The following is a 21826-nucleotide window of genomic DNA, read 5'->3' as shown; positions in this document are numbered from 1 at the left end:
CAGGGGCTTTCAGAGTTGTTCTATCACTGAGTCTCCGCCCTTCGTGATTATTGTGCGCTAGCTGTTGCTGTGGCTGTGGTTGCGGCAGCTCTTGGACATTCACAATGGCTTCCTCTGGCTCGTCCTCCAAGCTAAAATCTAGGTTAGAAACAAAACTGCTAGTTTTACGATCGCCTTGATAATAAAGTGGCTTATTTTCATTAAAATCTACATCGCTGCTTATGTAGACGGTAATTAGTGGAGTCACCATCATAACCAATAAAAATTACTATTTTGCTTTTAGGGTCCATTTTATGGCGCTTCTCTTTCGGGATGTTTATGAATGTCTCGGACCCCTATATTCCCTAAATACTCGAAGATGATTTATTTAGGGTTTACGACCGAACCATTTCTCGAAAGGGGTTTCCTTTTCAGCCGAATTCAAAACTATTCTATTTAAAATATAACACGCGGTGTTAATTGCTTCCGGCCAAAGATTACTAGGGACCTGCTTTCCCAAAAGAATTGACCTGGCACTTTCTACAATTGTCCACGCTCGGCCCGACCGTTTTGTTCATGAATATAGGGTGAAGACAGTTTATGCACAATACCTTTGCTAGTTAGGTAATTCTTAAATTCGTTTGACCTATATTCTGTCCCATTATCACTTCGCAACACTTTTATATTTTTCTCGAGCTGCGTTGACACAAAAGCTTCAAATTCGCGGAATTTGCTGAACACTTCAGATTTGTGTCGCAAAAAATATACTTTACGAAAACTGGTGCATTCGTCTTTAGATATCAAAAAGTACCTAGATCCGCGTGGCGAATCGACATTTACCGGTCCACAAACGTCCGTGTGCACTTTGTCACCAGGTCCGTAATTACTCGGTTTTCTTTTAATACTGGGATGGGACTGCTTACCGACGACACAGGCCTCACAGAAAATATCGGTTTTATCAGTTTTGATGTCACACACGTTGAGCTCCTTGCATGCATTTTTCACCACACGCATATTTGCGTGTACCATACGCTCATGCCAGAGCTTCGCTTGGTTCAATGAAGTAACAGCACTATATACTTGAGCGGGATCACACGTAGCCGGCATTTTTACTGCGCACACCTAAAGCAGTTACTTTTCCGGTACTATCCCGAACTTCATACTTTTCCTTGAACGCGTGGAAAGAATAGTTCTTGTTGCCTATCACTCCGATTGAAAAGAGGCTGCGTTTTAACCCTGGTACAAGCAAGACATTCTGAAGCTCCCGTGTCTAAACTCGGGCGAATAGCAGCTCTTAAATGACAATTGTACCTTTACCAGTAGCTGCTAATATTTCACTAGTAACATCCTCAAGCTGCGTGAAGTAGTCCCTTCGGTACGTCATGTGCATGCTAGCACCTGAGTCAGCAATCCACACATCACTGTCTTCATCTGTGGTGTGTGAATAAAGAGCCACGACGTCGCACATAAAAGCCGATGCTGTGGGCCCGTCCCTGTTGTCGTGTACTCCTTTCTTTTTGGGACACCCCCGCACCCAATGACCTTTTTCTTTACAAAAAGCACATTTGGTTCTTTTCTTTAAATCTTCGATGTTTTGTCTGCTGTTTTTCTTATGCTGACTACGTTGTCCATTCATGGACGCTTTTTGTACTTGAAGTGCAAGTGCTGAAACGTTCACTTCGCTTTCGAAAAACCGCTTATCCTCTTTAATAAGACCAACAATTAAGTTTGCCTTTTTCTTTTCGGCTTCGGGCGTGCAATCCCAAGCCATTCTGAACAAAGAAAACTTGCTAGGCAAACTGCTTAATATCTTAGATATAATTGCTGTATCAGAAGGTTTTTCGCCTGCATCTTTAAGCTTCTTGCAAATGCTTTCTAGCTTTTCTATCTGAATAGCAACTGACTCACCTTCGTTCATACGAAATGCGTAAAAATGCTCCCATGCACTTTGTTTCGCATCTATGCTTGTGCCACCATAAAGAATCTGCAATTTTTCCCAAATTTGCTGGGGCTTACTGCAATTAAATTTGGGTGCAAATTCTTCTCCACTGAGCTTAGTAGAATCACCGCAGCTTGCGACGACTTTTTCATTCATATTTTCCACTCATCAGCTTTCGTTGCTTGGTTGGATTCTGTTTCGGTGCCATTCACAAAACCTGTAAGCTCCTTTGCTTGTAAAAGGAACGTTATTCCAAACTTCCACATGGAGTAATTTGAGCCGTCCAGTTTTGTGAGTTCTAAAATTTCCTTGTCAGCCATGATAAGTGAAAAGTTAGTCCAAAAGACCCAAAAATAACGAAAACTTCAAACACGCGCGGTCGCTACCGTTTTATTCGAAAAACAACTTTTACTGGTTGGCACAGTGGAAGCGTGCTGGGCCCATAACCTGTTAAATATTAGGGTTACCTACTACGTTATAAACCTCCCCAACTTTCTACTGCAATAGGGGTCAATCGATTATTGACCTTACTATCTGTTCACCTAGTACTGTGAACCTTCTCAGCTCATGGAGAGTGTCCCTTGAGGTCACAATGTCGGACCACAGGCACATTCTTTTTGAATTAAAGAAGCAGGCTCGATACGATACCCCAGCCTACAGAAACCCAAGGTGCACTGACTGGGACCACTTTCGAGAGGAACTAGTCAGTGGTCTTACGGACATCCCGGCAAGGTACACACTTCCGGCCGACACAGAGATCGGGACTATCAACCTGACTGATGCGATAGTCGCGGCATTCGAGGGCAGCTGTCCCCTCAGACGGAGACCCGCCAATGCCAAGAATGCCTGGTGGAACAGGAACACGGAAAAGCACCGTGACAATACGCGTCGGCTCCTTCGCAGGGCTGAGCGCACTAAGTTTGCCAGTGACTGGGATGCGTTCCACGCAGCTCAAAGGCAATACAAAAAGACACTCAGGGACTCCAAAAGACAGTGCTGGAGGCGGTTCTGCGATGATGTTGAAAACACACCATCCGCAGCACGACTGTGCAAAGTACTGTCCAAGGAACCTGGAACTAAATTGGGGTCGCTGTCACTTCCAGATGGCGGCTTTACTACCAATGAGCAGGAGTCACTGGAGGTCATGCTGCGCACTCACTTCCCAGACTCCAACTCAACTCGCGATCCTCCTAGCTGTTCTCGGGCTCCGATTCGCTTAGAGTTCAAGACTGCTAGAAGAATAATTACCTACGAGAGGGTGAAATGGGCAATCAAGACATTCCCCCCCTTCAAATCTCCGGGCATGGATGGATTATATCCATGCCTTTTGCAAAACGGGTTAGAAGTACTAACCCCACACATAGTCAGACTATTTTGGGACGACCTCCTTGCTCAGTGCTACGTCCCAAAGTTATGGCGTCAAGTGAAAGTCGTCTTCATTCCGAAACCCGGAAAAAGCGATTTTACAGATCCCAAATCGTACCGACCTATCAGCCTTACCGTATGAGCTGAAGGCGATGGAGAGGCTGATTGATCGATACCTTAAGGAAAGCATCCTGGTCAACAAACCACTGCATGTGCACCAATACGCCTATCAGGCGGGCAAATCCACGGATCTGGCCCTACACCACCTCGTTAGGAAGGTGGAGGGTGCTCTGGGTAGTGGCAAGGCCTGTCTGGGTGCGTTTTTAGACATTGAAGGGGCGTTCGACAACACCCCTTTTGCATTAATCTGCCAAGCACTCGAGAGCCGCGGCTCAGAACCCTGTTTGGTTAGCTGGATAGAGGCCATGCTCTCGAAACGTCATGTATCTGCCCAGCTCAACAACGAGATTGTCGAAACGTTGGCGGCTAGGGGCTGCCCGCAGGGAGGAGTATTGTCCCCTACCTTGTGGTGCCTTGTGGTCGACAGCCTGATAAATCTTTCAAACAATGCTGGCCTATACACACAGGCCTACGCTGATTATCTGGTAATCCTTTGCCCAGGGAAAGACGCCGTCTCCATGCGGGGCCCTATGATGAGAGCCCTGCGTATGGTGGACACATGGTGCCTCTCGGGAGGTCTCAGGATTAACCCCAAAAAAGCAGAGCTCCTACTATTCACGAGGAGACGTAACTTTGGCACGCCCCCTGTTATATCTCTAGGTGGCGTGCAGCTGCATTACTCCAGGACAGTTCGATTTCTGGGAATCAAGTTGGATCCCAAACTCTCCTGGCACGATCATGCAGACACCAGAATGAAGAAGGCCACCTGCGCGCTATGGGCCTGCAGGCGGGCTTTCGGCAATACCTGGGGTCTGTCTCCTAAGATCCTCCACTGGATCTACTCGCGCATTGTGAGATCTCTTCTCACATACGGGGCTATCGTTTGGTGGCCATGTACTGAGAAAGCGAAAATTCGTGCACAACTGGACAGAGTCCAACGTCTTGCATGTCTCAGCATAACGGGTTCCATGCGGACGGCGCCAACTAGAGCGCTTAAGACTCTGCTGAGCCTTCCGCCTCTGGACCTCGTTGTGCAATTCGAGGCAATGAGGACTGCGTACAGGCTATACGTCCTCGGCGAACTACGTGCTGGCGAGACCGGTCACGCAAAAATTTGGTTACGGGCCATACAGGAATGTCCTCTCCTTCTGATGGGCAATGACTGCATGGCTCCAGTGACTGTGGACTGCGAGGGATTCGTGACGCATATTGCAGGCAGAGAGGAGTGGCAGCATTCCAACAGACCTGCATTGCTAAATAGGGGGACCATCTGGTACACAGATGGCTCCAGAATGAATAACAGAGCTGGATCAGGTCTTATTGGTGGGATCCCACATACCAGTAGGGCATACTCACTGGGGGAGCACGCCACTGTCTTCCAGGCCGAAGTATTCGCTGTATTAAAATGCGGACAGAAAATCCTAAGCTGCGGACACCGCAATACAGTCGTATCAATATGCTCGGACAGCAGAGCTGCCATTAAGGCTATCACGGCCGCAAAGGTAAGCTCCAAGCTTGTACTAGAGTGCATAAAAGTCCTGAAAAGACTGGTACAGGTTGGATGCAGGGTCCAGCTCGTCTGGATACCTGGCCATGCAGGCCATGCAGGTAATGAACAAGCGGACTTTCTTGCCAGACTGGGATCCGCGAATGTGCCGATGGGGCCGGAACCCATAGTTGGTATCGCCAAATGCGTTGCGGTCGCATCAATGAAGGGTCTGCTGGACAAGTGGACCCACCGAAGATGGACGGAGTCCCCTGGTATGAGACAGGCCAAAGCGCACATAGGTGGGCCCTCTGCCTGTCTCACCAAAAATCTACTACGCCTAAAAAGACGCGAAATTCGGCTAGTGACAGGTCTTTTAACCGGTCACTGGCACTTAAGAAGCCATCTCCTTACTATCGGTATTGCGGACAACCCGGAATGCCGATGGTGCTGTGAGGAGGATGAAACCGTTGACCATGTAGTCGGGGAGTGCCCAGCACTCACGCGCGCCAGGTTCAAATACTTGGGTAACACTTTCAGTGTACCGAGCGACTTTAAGTCCTTCAGACCAGAGAGCCTTATAGGTTTCTCTAAGGCCGTTGGGCTTTGGTAACCCCCGGTGGGGCATGACGGGTCCATCAGGAGACCTATATGCACAACTGCCTTGGCAGCCCACTGTTTCGTGAATTCAATTCAATTCAAATTTTAAAAACATTCAAAATACCTAAATGGTCATAAAATTCATTAATGCGTGAAAAATCCTTCTGTTGTTGTCCACCTGGTTTCCTTAAGCTTGTGTTTTATGGGGTTGCGCTTTCTTATGCCATATATTAATCTAAGGCACGCATTTGGGAGTTTCTGAATTCCACTCTCTGTGATTCTGAATTATACCCCGAGATAATTTGTTATGTGTCAGGGAGAAACGAGCTGACTATATTAAAAAAATCTAGTATAGCTAAAAAGAAAATCTAGAAATCTGTCAACCTGATAGATCACATGGAATACTTGAATGACAGAGATCTTAGCTAAAAGCTACTTACTTCTAAAAAAGCTTCATCCAGAATTTGTATATGTAAAATGCATCCTTAAATATATTAATTATTTGAATAATATTATTAAAACCAGAGAACCTAAAACTATCGAACAATTAATATATAAAATTCTACGAGAGTAGTCTTAATATTTTACCCTCAATGAGTCAAACCTGCTTATATTTGCAAGAACTAAGGTGAGGTAAATCTTTAATCTCTGGACATAGAGAGGATCTAAAATTTAAAGTGATCTTTACCCGCCTATGCGTCTCTAGAGAAGTGTCTTTATTGTCATAAATTGCATATTTACTGTTTTGCCCCATTAATCCGATATATGCCATAGGTGTATGTATATTAAATGCATATAATTTATTGGCCAGAACGTATGTACAACCGCATTATTATATCAATAAACAATCCCTGTATATTTATTACCAAGCTAAAAACAAATTGGCAAAACCTCCAAAATGTCGCGAACCTTCATTTTATTTTTCGATCTCAGATACAAGCATTGCATACGTTTATTACGTCACCGAATTTAATCGTTTAGCTGATCAGGGAGCTGTGTGTGTTATTTTTTAATTAACTTTTGTGTCACACAACAAACATCCCGATTGTTTTTGTTAGTAATTATATGTTAAGTAACGCAAATCGGAGCCAAAATATTGGCAGCAAAGCCAGTTCAGTGCGTGTACGGTGGTCAAGTCGATCAAAAAATGCATTCTTAAGTGAAAAAGTGACTTAAAAAATCATGGGGTTGCTACTTTCCGTGCTAGTGACTTGTGTTGGTATTGTCGAACTTTTGACCGTTTATCAAAGAGTGATACAGCGGGTGAAACCTCAAACGCAGCTCACCTCCTCAACCACCTTGCAGAATCACTATTTAAGCGAGCTTAAGAATGTTAGAGAACGGCTGGCTACTCAATTAGAAGAGTTGAAGAAGCAGGAGGCCACTGAAAAAATCCCCACCTTTAGACTAAATAGTCACGAAGATATTGATGTTGAATATAAATCAAATATTGTAGCCAAATCCAGGTCTCCTAGCCCTAGAAGATTTTTGGTTACAGAAAGGAAAAATTCCTCCTCTCCCACTAGACGTTTCGTACTATCTGAGGAGCCACAAGGCATACAGAGTCTTCGCAAGTCACCGGCTCAGGAGTGCATCCCAGAATACCTGATAGAAGAAAAGAAAAATAATGGAGAAGTGCCACGGTTCATCTTAAAAGACGATGAAGGTCCTGTACCACTACCTTTGCCAGAAAAGTTCGTGGTCGCCGAACCAAATACTACTACTAATGCGAAAACAGACATATTTAGGAAGAAAATGGGCCATACCCTTGTAGAAGTCGATGGTGAATTATATTATAGAAGATCTCCTAGCCCCTTCCCAAGTTTCGATCTAACAGTGCCAAGAAACAGTATTTGCAGCGAACTACTTGATGAAGCTTGCAGCTTAGAAGAGGTGGATGAAAGTTCAAGGTCATCTTATTCTCCTGTAAACATAATACCCTCTTCAGAAGAGCCTGAACATACTGCAACTTTAAAGGATTATAATAAAATCTCTCACAAAAATCCAGGCCTTGACATTAATAAGCCAGGACGAATTAATGCCCTATTAGTTACAAGTGCTGAATCGCACAGCTCCAAAGATTATTGGGTTAACAAAGCCCTGGTTGTGCCTAATAGAGAATGCAAATCGAGAAGCACTTCACCCTCACCACCTGAACTAGAAGCTTTATTACATCACAGTTCTGAACAATATTGGGACAATAATGCTCTTAAGTTACCCCAAAAGATTTTAAAATCCAGGAGTCCATCACCGAGTCACCAAAAAAAGGATGAACATTTTAATCGAAGAAGGTCTCTTTCTGAATCGGCTACTGTAGATGAAGCAATTCTACAAGCACCGTTAACACAAAAAACGGCTTCCCAACAAGAGTTTTTAAAAGAACCTGACGCCAATAGTGGTTCTTCAAGCGAAGAAGAGAAATTTGTAGACGTCACAGAAGAAACTATGGATAGCTTGGATGGTATTGACAAGAAACGAGGCTGTATTAGGAAAAGATATCTTAAAAGGAGGCAGAGGAGCAAGACTAAGCACTTAGGTACTAAATAGTATGAGAGGTTTTATGCTTGTTTGTTAAACATCGCAAATTCTTAGGTTCAGATGTTTCTAGCATCAAAGCCAAAGAGAATTTAAGCGGTCCTAAACCAGGGGAACCTTTTTGGGTAAATCGATAAATAAAATGGTGTATTGTAGATTTGTGTTGCCTTGCTTCTAGTATAAAATATAGGCTTTCTGTAGATGGCTTGCTGTTTTTTTCTTACGTGTGTGTTGTTTAATATTCATCTTATACTTTAATTACTACGACCGTACAACCGCACTCAGTATTTGGCAAAAATTAAATAAACACATCACTAAAGCGAATGTTTTTGGAAAAAAGACAGTGAGATTGTGTCAATGTATGTCATTTATATTATCCGAGCAATTTCGTAAACATGTATCGGTGCCAAGTGTTATAAAATGAATGTCTGAGAGTATGAAATTATCATTTTTAAGTGGCAGAAAATAATAAAAAATTTAATGGCTGATCTGGCTCGAAATAGAAATGATATTTCGAAAAAATTGAAAGAAGATTTTTTTTGTCCTTTGACATATCTTCTCACTTTCAAAAATATTCATACCGTTAGGTTATATTCAATTTTTATAGAGGGTGTGTCATGTGTAAGGGTGGACAATACCAGCTTTTATATTTTTTAATAATAATAATAATAATACACTGTATACAAAAAAACAACAAAATTCCATGGAATAAAAGGCAATTTTAGCTTTCATTCTTTACACAAAGAAAGGGCTGTTAAAGCCTTGAATTGACAAGATTTTATAAATAACGGTACATACATTGGTACTGCTGATCAAATATTGGGACAAGAAAAGGCTCTAGAATATTTAATAATACTTTACGGAAATTAGCACTATTAAATTTTAAACACTAGATACTATTAATATAAATTAATACATAATGACTAAAAAAAATTATAAAGAAAATAATAATCATAAATCTAAACTACTTCTCAGTGATCAGGGAGAAGGTTTTGTTTCATAAATGTATATTATCTATACCGGTTGACATAACACCGACACATAATATATTCAACATAAGATACGTTTCTGTACAGGGTGTCCCATTTTGGGTACTTTTTCGGGATATCTCCGTTATTTTTAGAGATAGAGAGTTGCGGTTTTCGCGACACTGTGCTACTTTTTCGTAAAACTAAAGATGCTGTTAACAAAATTTTCATAGCCCTTTTATTTTTTAAGATACAGGGCATTTTTGAAATTTTTGCATTTTGGGACCCCCGTCGTATCTCCTTTATTTTTACAGTTTTTGTAAAACTAAAAACTCATTCTTATAGGTTTGTTCCATAGAATCTAGTGGTGTAGATATATTTATTTCTTGATGAATAGTTTTTGAGTTATAACCCAAACTTATGTTTTTTTTAAATGTAACACTCTATATATTAATAGTTCATAAAACTTTTTTTTACCTTTTCAAAAATATATAACAGTATGGACTTATTTTCAAAAATACGCAAATAACTACTAATTTTCTAAATTAAATGCATAATTTAATAGTAGGCCATGAATAACAATAATAGACAAATAAAAAGTTACAAATTAATAACGACGAATGGGCAATTGCATCATTCTGATTTTTTTTGTAATAAAGGATCATAAAAAACAAATATATAAATTTAATAAACACTATAAGAAAACAACTATATAACAAAACAACATTTTTACAAGAAATCTTTAAAATAACCACCATCTTCTCTGATACAAAATTGGCACATTTTTGTAACCCTTTGCATAGCATTCAAATTAATAATTTGTCTCCTTCTCAGATTTTGAAATGCTAAATAAATTGCGTCTTGAAGTCCTATGAGATTATTGCATTGTCTTTTATACACTTGATCTTGTATACACTCCCATAAAATTATTTATTTATTTATTAAAGGTATCCACCAATTTTACAAAAATAAAATAATACAAAAGATACTAATATTAATTTAACTTGAGATTGATAATAGTAAAACATAAATCAATTAATTTAAAGAAACATGCTAGTTTAATAAAAAACAATTTATTTGGCATTTTTTTGTTTCTTGTTATAAATAGCCATGGCCTCCCATTAAATTATGAATTTGATCATTTAAATTTAGAAAATTGTAATTTTTTTGCGTGTTTTTAAAAATAAGTCCATACTGTTATATATTTTTAAAAAGGTAAAAAAATGGCCAATATTATGAACTATAAATATACAGGGTGTTCCATTAAAAAAAACATAAGTTTGTGTTATAACTCAGAAACTATTGATCAAAAAAATATATATCTACACCACTAGATTCTACGGAAAAAATCTATAAGAATAAATTTTTTCTTTTACAAAAACTTTAAAGATAACGGAGATACGACGAAAGTCCCAAAATGTAAAAATTTCAAAAATGCCCTGTATCTTAAAAAATAAAAGGGCTATGAAAATTTTGTTAACAGCATCTTTAGTTTTACGAAAAAGTAGCACAGTGTCGCGAAAACCGCAACTCTCTATCTCTAAAAATAACGGGGATATCCCGAAAAAGTACCCAAAATGGGACACCCTGTACATAATAATTGTTATCTGCTTAATATGCTGGCAAAGACTTCGAAGTTCTGTCACATATACAGGGTGTTTCCTAACTACGGTACGAAACTATACAGGGTGAATCGTTAGGTCGTTTTATGAAAAAAAGTTCCTATGAACGTATGTCGGGAGTTGCTTTGTTTCTGAGATACAGGGCGATGAAGGTTAAAAAAAATAACGGTATTTTAAAAATATTATAATTATCCTTAAACCGATTTGGTTGAAATTTGGTGCAGTTATTTGAAGTTATAAGATGCTTATTTAGCTGTAACTAGATTGAAATTATTAGTTCCAGGGGCGTGTTAGTGGGCACCACATGCTTATTGTTGAGAAAAAAACTAAAAAAAAAAAAAGGCCAATAATTATTTGTTTTGCAGCTTTTTATTTATTTTTGTATTTAAGCAACTAAAAATACAACTTTTTCGTATCTTATCTTATTATAACTTCTACGAATTTTATTATCAGATTTTTGAAATACAACAAAATAACAAATACATTACTTCTTATGACAAATAATTGGCAAGTCCATTCAAGTACCTCCTTTGTACCTATCTGCTTTGGAGACGAGCTGACAGTGATAGAATTGCTATAAGTAAAATTCAGCTGTCAATTAGCAGTGATTCGTTACTCCATCATGAATAATTTTACTAACCATGAAATGACCGACATGCACTTTATTTATGGATTAACAAATGGAAATGCGGAAGAAGCACGAAGAATTTACCAGGACAGATATCCTAACAGAGTAATTCCATGTGCAAAAACATTTAGAAAACTACATGCAAGATTTTGTGAAACTGGCAGTTTTAATAAAAATATGGGTGGTGGAAGACCAGAAACTATAACAACGCCTGAACTGGAAGAAGCTATACTTGATGCGATAGAAGAAGATCCTTCCAATAGTATCAGGAAAATTGCACTGCAGCTTGAAGTCAGTTCAAAAACCGTTTGGAAAGTTCTAAAAAGAAACCTCCTGCATCCATAGTAGATACAGTTGCGTGTACAAGCTCTACTGCCTCGAGATTTTCATCCAAGATTAATGTTTTGTAGGTGGTTGATTCATACGATGGCACACAATAATAATTTCCTACCAAATATTTTATTTACGGACGAGGCAAATTTTTCAAGAGATGCTATTATGAACTTCCACAATGAGCATTTTTGGGCCGACGAAAATTCCCACGTTATTAGAGAAACTAATTTTCAGCAACAATTTTCGCTGAGCGTTTGGATAGGAATTATTGGTGACTACCTAATTGGTCCATTTTTTTTACCGGCAAGATTAACAGGTGAATGCTACACGAATTTCTTGCAACACCATTTACCCACTTTATTAGAAGAAGTACCCCTACAAGTAAGAGTCAACATGTGGTTTATGCACGACGGGGCTCCAGCTCATTTCAGTGTTCTTGCTCGTCAGCATCTCGACGTCATCTACCCTAATTGCTGGATTGGACGTGCAGGACCTCAAAATTGGCCGGCTCGCAGTCCCGATATGAATCCCCTGGATTACTATTTATGGAGCCATCTGAAGGCTCTTGTTTATAAAACTCCTGTTCTAGATGTGAATGACTTGAGGAATCGGATAATTGCAATATCATAAGGGATACTCCACACTCAAAGACAAATCGTTTGCGGTCGTGTATTTTATCAGAAGGTGGGCATTTTGCTCATTCACTTTAAGGTCGAAATTGTTTATCGAATTAATTGTCCATGGATAATTTTTAGAATGAGTTAAAGATACTTAAATTTTTTTTTTCGAAAACAAAGCCAGATATGAAGATAATATAAGATACGAAAAAGTTGTATTTTTAGTTGCTTAAATACAAAAATAAATAAAAAGCTGCAAAACAATTAATTATTGGCCTTGTTTTTTTCTCAACAATAAGCATGTGGTGCCCACTGACACGCCACTGGACCTAATAATTTCAATCTAGTTACAGCTAAATAAGCTTCTTATAACTTCAAATAACTGCACCAAATTTCAACCAAATCGGTTTAAGCGTTGATTAAATAATATTGATTGAATAATCCTATTATTCAATCAACGGTTTAAGGATAGTTATAGTATTTTTAAAATACCGTTATTTTTTTGAACCCTCATCGCCCTGTATCTCAGAAACAAAGCAACTCCCGACATACGTTCATAGGAACTTTTTTTTGATAAAACGACCTAACGATTCACCCTGTATAGTTTCGTACCGTAGTTAGGAAACACCCTGTATATTGAGATTTTTTTTCCAAAGAAGTTACCGATAAGTAGCACCAATTTTACATACAATTGCTTGTAATGTCAAAACGTGTGATTCTTTAAATAAAATATGTTTAGTGGAGTATATATAGCTTCTTTCTTATAAATTACTTTAAGGAGATATTTTTGCGTGACATATAAACTATTTAATGTTTTCATATATGTACGCCCCCATACTGATAATCGTATCTAATTATAGACTCTGCTAATGTCATATACAGTGTGTCCAAGATAAGGATGTCTATCATGGGGATCTCGGCAGCTATAGAAGATACGAGGTTGATTAAGTTAGAGAAAAGTTGCACATTTTAGAGCCTAACAATACGCCGCACACAGGCGAAAATCGGGAAAAAGCCGGCCATAAATAGTAGTAGTGCTGATATGAACCACAAACATATTTAATCATAAGAAAATGTTAAAACTAAGATAACACGTTCATTTTAAACATTTTTTTAAATCCCCCCCGCCCCTTTTGGGTTTATTTATTGCATTACATAGGCGCTGCATAAGTACGCATTTCCTTAAAAAAATTTCAGAATGTTATTATTTCAACAATTTTTCAGTTAAGAGTTTAAAATTCATATTACGGAAAATTTTTGAAATAAAATTCAAAATGTTGAGACTTTTGATAATATAAGTACCTGAGTTTAATAAAATTTCTTATTATAAATTACTAAATAAAGTTGTGATTTGTTTGTTTTTGTGCTATTTAATTTTATAAGTAACCTTTGCTTTGTGTGTAAAAATAAGCAATTAAAATACATGTTAAGAGTAATATATTTAAGTATGTAAAGTATATACAGAGCTTACTTAACAATAACTTTGTAATAATAGTAAAGCCTAATCTATCTTAATAATAATTAAAATCAATCAATATCTTCACTATCACTTTCATCAGCAGAAATTGTTGGTTCATCAAAAAATGCCAAAACTTCTAAAAGACAGTACCTTTATTTTCTTTTAAGCTTTTTAGCAGATGATTTTTTCATATTGGAGATTAAAGGATCAGAAGATATTAAGAGATTACAAAATATATCTTCCATGTTTTGTTTTCTTGAAAACTTCCGTGCATGAAATTCTCTGAATCTTTTAATATCTTTATTTCTTGATTCCTGGGCTTCTTCGCCAAGTTGCCCAATTGGAACCAAAAAATATGATATTATTTCAGAACTGTGCATTAAGATTTTATGCACGGAAGTTGGCATATTGTACCACGGATACAATTCTACAAATTTTCTGGCCGTATCATGACAGTAATCCTTAAAACTATCGATTTTAATATGAAAACCACTAGAGATTGTTAATAAAATTACTCTGAATCTAAATATCAAATCTTGATTAATGCCTGTAATTTCCGAAGCTTTAGCAGCATTCTCAAAAAAACGGCGAGCAGTGTTGCCGTCATTAGTACTTCCAAAACCAGGTTTTGGTCGGTCAACCAATAGTCCCATTTCTTTAAAAAATAAGTCTTGGATTCGTTTTTTGGCATTTGCAAGTTTTTCTTTGTTTTCCTGGCCTCGCGCTGGCCATTGCTTAAATTCCATCTTATAAGATAGATGCAGCAAACACTGAAAAAAACGAATCCAAGCATGTAAAGATGACAAACCAAATTGAAATCTAGATTCGTCAGCAATTTTCTGTTTTAAAACCTTATCGATATTGTTAAAATCTTTGGATGTTAGATTACACAAATAGCATCTCTGAGTTGAAGTATTTTCAGTAACAGCATTACACAATTTGCCATCTATCATTGTAAAATATAAAATGTGTTTTAAAAATGCATTGTTTCCTTGAATATCAAGCTTTGTTGGTTGCAAATCTGAAATTTGTTGGTCAAAATATTGCTTTTCTCTCACTGATAACTCTGTTGTTTCATGCCTAAACTGGACTCTAAGAGGTCTACAGAATCGTGTGGAGGAAGTTCTGGGATTTTCCCAGATTACAAACTTATCTTTTGATTTCGGATCACCGTTAATGAGCTGAATTGGTACCACTGATGTTAAAAAGATATTAGCATCTGAAATATTGGACTCTGCAAACTGCTGTTTGTATTGACTCATCCCAGAACTCCCGTCACACCCCCATTTGCAAATTAAATTTAAATTATTATATTTTTCTTGGTTTAAAGAATTTAAAACTTTTTTTAGGGACTCAAATAACCCTAAAGATGTATGATCCAGCAAACTTTGAAGAGGCACTTCAGCAACATCCTCAGAAATGTTTAGGTTTTTTGGGTAGCACCTTTTTTTTGCGGCAGTTATTGACTCATAATTAGGATAAAGAGTTGACCTATGGCTTTTTGCCGAATTTCTTATAAGATTGTATTGAAATTTTGTCAATTTAGCCTCTACAAAAAGCGATAAGGCTTCATCCGCTGAAAATGGTATTTCACATTCTTTTTCAAAAGATTTTTTATATTTTGATGCACGGGTTGGTGATGAGAATGCAAATTTTTTTAACACATCTGCTTCATCCAGTTTACCTTCGGACCTAAACTTCATTTGAGCAGCAAATGTTAGTTCTTCAGGGCTTCGATCTGCTCGCATCTGTTCAGTTCTTCTTCTTTTTGATCGGTCACTTAAATCTAAAAATCCAGTGAATGGCCTCCCTCTACTCGATAGAGTTGTATCCTGCATTTCGGCTGGTTGAGCTTCATTCATTGCAGAAGAAAATTCCAACTCAATATTTAACCAAACTCGATTTTTATTTTCAAATGCAGTTTTATTTCTTGATGCTGATGACCATTTTGTATCATATTTCTCGATGAATTTATATATGACTTTTGAAGACTCTTCTGACAAGCGTTCAACTCGCATGGTAGAGGTCACTTTTTCTGCCAAATAACGGCACTGCTCCATGCTTTTCTTGGACTGACAAATTCCTAACCAACTGATAAGTTGGCTTCTTTTAAACCAAGCAGATTTTGTTGCTGTCCCTGAAATAATAAGTAATTTTGTTAATTATTTTTCATAAGATTTTGCCATTTAAAATTGGTTGCCATATTGAATTTTAAACCCATATGGCAATTTTTTTATTTCTATATTAAATTTTCTATTAAATGATGTTTTATTTTATAAAAATTAATTTATTCTTCAAGTTAGTAGCAGAAAATTATTTCTTGCGTTTTGGACCTACAATAGCATTTTATACGATTTTGGACCCGGACTACAAATCTTTAAAAATATTTTTTCGTCAAGATCGCAAATTATCGCAGCAACTTAAGATTGGATCTTACAAAGGACTTATTAAGCAATAATTTAAAACTAATTTAAATTCGGGAAATTACGCGAAATCATACTTTTAGTTTAGCAGAAGATCAGAAATTTAAATTTTTTAAAAAAATAACTGTTAACTTTTAAAAAAATCAGTAATAAAAAAAAGTAAAGAAATATTTTTAATTAATATAATTTTTAATATTCTACTTACCACTAGCAATAGGCTCCATTGCTGCTTTACAAAATTTTCACCCACACTTTGCCGAAAAACTAAATTTAAATTACTACTTTTTACAGGCGCTTTTGAATCACAATGAAATAGTCTCCACGAACATCAACTTTCAACTAAAATATTTCTGCAAGTGACAAGACGAAAAACAAAAGAGTAATTGTTTATTATACCCAGGTAACTAGATAATTGAATTATACTCAGAATAGGCCTTAATTGGGAAGTTGGTATTTCCGATTTATGGCCGGCTTTTCCCCGAATTTCGCCTGTGTGCCGCCGTTTAGAAAGTTTTAAAATTTTGAGTAGTTCCGGAGATATTTGAGGAAAACCGAAATTTGCCGATTTCGTTTTTATTGTTTTCTGGCGTTATTTAAAGAGATATGGAAAAACAAAAGACACTTTCTCATGGCCACTTTTTAAGCTCTAAAAAATAACATTGCGAGATTTTTCGTACTGCGTTTCGTTTGGAAGAAACCATCATCAACTTAATTTTTTAATATGGCGCGTAAAAAAAGTACACCCTGTATAAAACACCATATTTTTTTACGATTACAGCGATGTATGACACAATATGTTTCTACAATATTTAAATTGTAAAAAATTATTTTTTATTAAATTCCGATAGTTTTGATGTAGTAGGCTTTGAAAAAGTGACGTTGAGAAAACGTAAAAATTAAATAAAATTAAATGTCAAATTAGTTTTTATTTTAACCATTATTTTAATTCTTTTTATCTTATCTCTTTGAATAATGGAAATTTGTTTGAACATTTATTACTATGATTTAAATAGGTTTTTTTGGGATTTCCCGTAGGTAGTTTTTTAATTTAATAATGTGTTTAATTCTTTAAAATAATCACGTGACAGTATAGGAATAAAGTTGTCAATAGTGTGTTTTTTATTTAGTATTTCAAAATATGAGTAATAGCAGCCTACTACATGAAAACCATCGGAATTTAATAAAAATCCAATTTTTAACATTTAAGTATTGTAGGAACATATTGTGTCATACACCGTTACAATCGCAATAAAATATGCTATTTTATACAGGGTGTACTTTTTTTGGCGCCGCGCCATATAAAAAAATTAAGTTGATGATGGTTTCTTCGAAACGAAACGTCGTACGAAAAATCTCGCAATGTTATTTTTTAGAGCATTAGAAGTGGCCATAACAAACTGTCTTTTGTTTTTCCATATCTCTATAAATAACGCCAGAAAAAATTAAAAACGAAATCGGCAAATTTCGGTTTTTCTCGAATATCTCCGGAACTACTTAAAATTTTAAAACTTTCTAAAGGGCGTATTGTTAGGCTCTAAAATGCGCAACTTTTCTCTAATTTAATCAACCTCGTATCTCCTATAGCTGCCGAGATCCCCATGATAGACATCCTTATCTTGGACACACTGTATAGTATTCTCAGAATATTAATTTTTCATACAATTTCTGATTTGATAAAACTTATAATATAAATCAGTTTACGAAGTCACTTCTACATCTTTATCCCATTTGACATTCTGGTCAATAGTAACACCTAAATATGTGACATGTTCCACTTTATTAAGGAATTCGGTACATGTACATTTTGCTTTATATTATTGGAGTTATTATTTATATTATTGGAGAAGCACTGTTGTGAGTTAATTTTAATTTTAATGGCCTGATTTTGATAAGCATGCAGAATACTGAAACACATAAACTTGATTTTTTCAATAATAATTGTTAATCAATTTTCATCCAACCATCGCCGTACTTTTGCAAGTTCCAGTGTGGCGAGCTCCACTGTTGATTTCCAGGTGTAAAAGGAGTGATATATCATCTGCATAAGAAATTAGTTTACTGGATGCAGTGAGGCTTAAAGGGTCATTGATATAGATTGAGAATAAGAGTGGGCCAATTACAGTACCTTGCAGAACACCACATAGAACCTTCTCACATTCACTATAAATCTCGTCAATTCTTACACACTGTTCTCGATCTTCAAGATAATCTTTTACTAAATCAAGACATAAGCCCCTTAGCTACGTTTCCATAGCTACGTAGTTTTTTTAATAGAATGTCATGCGAAACGGTGTGAAACGTTTTAGCTAAATCTAGTTAAATTTAGCTAAAGGTTTCTTATTTTTATCAATAGAACTATAAATAAAGTTTGACACCTCAAAAAGCGCGTCTTCTGTTGTCATTCCTTGTCGGAAACCAAATTGGTTAGATGATAAAATATTATTATTATCTACGTGTTTTATGATTCTATTTCTGATGCAGTGTTCTAATATTTTGGCGATATTGCTAATAAGAGATATTGGGCGGTATTTCCCCGGTAAACGCGTCTCTTTTCCTTTATGAACGGGGATTACAAACGTTTTAATTCAAGCGGTATCTTTTCAGTTGATATTGAAAAATTAAAGATATGGGCAGGAGGTTTGGCTATGTAATCTTTTATATCTTTTAAAGTCCTACTATCAATACCAAGTCCAGGTGCAGAGCTATTTTTTAATGAAATTGTATTTTTTAATACTTCCTCCTCTGATACAGGCGTCATAAATAAGCTAGGATAATTATTATTATTTGTCGAATTACTACTATTACTAAGATTTCTTTTAAGTGATAGCTTATAAGTATTTATAAAATATATCTGCAATCGTTTTTTTTATCCGAAATAGAATACAAAGTAAATTAAGTTACAGTCAACAAATGAAATAATGAAGTTAAATGACCCAATACAAGATCTATTATCAAGAATTAAAATAATAAACTACCAATTTAATTAAATCAAAATTGATACGTGACAAACTTTTATATTGGTGATTTTTGGTATATCAACTCCTTTTGTCGAGGCCTACAAGCACTTGAAATAAACGACTCAACTTTGTAAATACCATGTATCGCATAATTATTAGTGAATGGTGCCAGTCAGTTGGATTGAAAATTTTTTCAAAAATCAGACTCTTACGAAATCCAATAAAAAGTATGAATAAGTGTCCGCAAAAACTGGATCAGAAATCAAATCCGAATTACGTCACCCGCGGGGCAAATTTTATCCTTTAAATAAATTATTTTCGGCGAGATCCATCTATCCGAAACTGAAAATTCGGCGTGTTATGCACTCGGCACCACAGGCAGGTTCTTCTATCATTTTCTAAAAATACCTACAGCCGCACGGCCGAACATTTTACTGAAATATTTTGCCCAGTATCGCTCTCAATCGGGCCCCGGTTAGTGCGGGTTTCTAGTTTTTTTTTACTTTATTAACGACACAAAAAAAGTACAAATCCGACTATCAAAATGGGAGACGTAGACTCGTACGCTAACTTCACCATTACCGAGAAGAAAACGAAAAAGGTGAAGAAGGTCAGCAAGAGACAGACCCAGGACAACGATGTCGGCGACGAGGTTACGACCATTACGGAAACCAACGGGACCACCAGGGGGTATGTGTTGGCATTTGAAGAACAGTGATGAAGAACACAGCTTTGTCTTTTGTCTTAAACAGAACGAACACCCTCTATGTTTTTATTACTATACCCGTCCAAAATAAACCGTGTGACAAGAGTAAAGTGGCCACCTGCAAAAGAGTCTTGAGAAAATATTTTTAATTCCAATATGCGTATCTCAAGATCTATCAGATGCGTTTGATCCTGTAGATCACAAAATATATGATAAATGAGAAATATTAGGATTTAGTGTTTTTAAAAATATACAAATTTAGTATAGGCAAGAAATTGAGTTTAAAGAACCGAAAAATGTAATGTTTGACAGCTCAAGGGTGAACACTCATTCCTGCCTTGTTATTTTATAACTTTATAAAATGCATAGTTTCTTAATATGATAACTTTGTAGATTTCCGTTTTAATTTAATTATTTATCTTTTTTCTGGCATCATTTGATTTGTGTCTTATTTTAATTTTTCCATCTTTCGTTTTTTTTTGTTATTTATTGATATCGGTAATTTCATTTCCACATTCAGCAGCTTTTATTTTTTAAAGAATCCTATATTAATTTTACGACTGCTAATTTAAAACTCTTTTTTCTCTTTCTCATCTTTATATAGAACAGGACTAATTTATTTTACTTAAATGACAAATATTTCCCTGAATTCAGATTTCTAGCTTACATTTACTAAAAAATTACTTAGAGCAAGAATATCCTATTTTGCAAGTCTGCTCGACGAAGTCAATATTTTGATCACTTTTGAATTCCAATGGAAGTAAGAAGAATACAGTTTTCCCAATTTCTGAACCATGCCACCATCACATTTTGTTCTAACTGCTAAATATCCGAACTGGTAAACCCCTTATGCTAAAAATACAATATAAAATCCAATATTTTGCTACTTGCATCATTTTTAAGGTGTCCCAACAAAAAAATTCCTGAATCCTGTGAAATGTTTAGTAACGGGAACTCGCCTAGCTAAAATTAGTTTGGCATAGCTTACATAGAACACCTACTAAAAATAATCAGTTTAACTGTTTTAATTTCCCAATTTTCAAACATTTCGACCGAAGGCGTTTACATAAAAACGATATTTTGGTAAATGGTGCATTTGTTATACCCCGCCATCAGAATCAGCTATTGGAATTTATCCAAAAATGTTTATTATAATAATTTAATTGATTGTGAAATATCCATCATACTTAAATGTAGAATGACGTTTGAGGGAATTACATTTAACAAGGAAATAAATTGTATCAATTATTTTCAGAAATTTTATTATTGCCTAAGTGGGGTTTGAATTTTGATCTAAAGATTTAATGTTAAATTGAAAAAAGCCCTGTAAAAGAGTTTTCATAATTTAACAGCATTTTCTATAATCCTTAGATAAAAACAAGAGAGAGAGAGAAAAGATTTGAATGTTATTTTTTTTTTAAATCGCTACTGTGATTAAGGATATAGAAGATATACATAGAGTATCTTTTTAAATTTGATAGGATAATTCTAGATCTGGGAAGAAGCATTTACACTCGGCTTAACAAGTTGCACAACTCAATTATTTTATTATAAATTCTTATATCCTGGCAATTTTCTATAAAGTAAATAAACAATTCTGGTTAAATATTCTTATATACCCACAAATTATAATTTTTTGAAAAATTGCTTTCAATGCAAAATTACTTCTGTATTTTTTTTAATTACGTGTGAATTATTTTCACAACTTACAGAAAAATAGTTTCTCTAGAAAACCGAACATAACACAAATAGACATAAATGCATAATGGCGGCTCACCAGGGAAGGGAATAGAGACTAAGCCTCCTCATAAATTTCTAAGCTTCATTCATATTTATTAACAAATTAGTATAACAATAGACTAAAACCGAATACGTCTTGTAAATAGTGTTCCAACAAAGCAAGATTTCTGTATTCAATAAAATACAGTATTCTGTAGCAAAGTAATGAAATATTTATTGATTTAGAAAATATACATTTGACAACTGTGTATGAATCAAAATATGTATCTTGTAAATGGCCGCCATGATTTTGCTGCCATATGACGAATTTTTCAATAAGTTTTTGTATACATTTGGTGGTATTACATTG

At 36.0% G+C, this 21826-nt stretch overlaps 1 protein-coding gene across 8 annotated transcripts in view; it reads left to right on the top strand.

Annotated features, from left to right (window-relative positions):
- LOC126745572 (four and a half LIM domains protein 2-like) overlaps positions 1 to 21826 on the top strand; it is a 319413-nt gene that overhangs the window by 203286 nt on the left and 94301 nt on the right. The window contains exons 1-3 of one of the 8 annotated variants that reach the window (XM_050453472.1): positions 6462 to 8025; positions 8082 to 8149; positions 13053 to 13552. The exons of 5 other annotated variants lie outside the window; for them this stretch is intronic. In XM_050453472.1, coding sequence (XP_050309429.1) covers positions 6672 to 8025; positions 8082 to 8149; positions 13053 to 13088 — 1458 coding nt within the window. In that variant the 5' untranslated portion in view covers positions 6462 to 6671 and the 3' untranslated portion in view covers positions 13089 to 13552. Of the gene's footprint in view, positions 1 to 6461; positions 8026 to 8081; positions 8150 to 13052; positions 13553 to 19470; positions 19722 to 21826 lie in introns of those variants that run through there. 2 more of the 8 variants (XM_050453466.1, XM_050453474.1) reach the window with 2 other exon arrangements.

Source organism: Anthonomus grandis, chromosome 16 (assembly GCF_022605725.1).
Source record: "Anthonomus grandis grandis chromosome 16, icAntGran1.3, whole genome shotgun sequence".
Taxonomy (NCBI): domain Eukaryota; kingdom Metazoa; phylum Arthropoda; class Insecta; order Coleoptera; family Curculionidae; genus Anthonomus; species Anthonomus grandis.
This window is presented reverse-complemented; position numbering and strand designations above follow the sequence as displayed.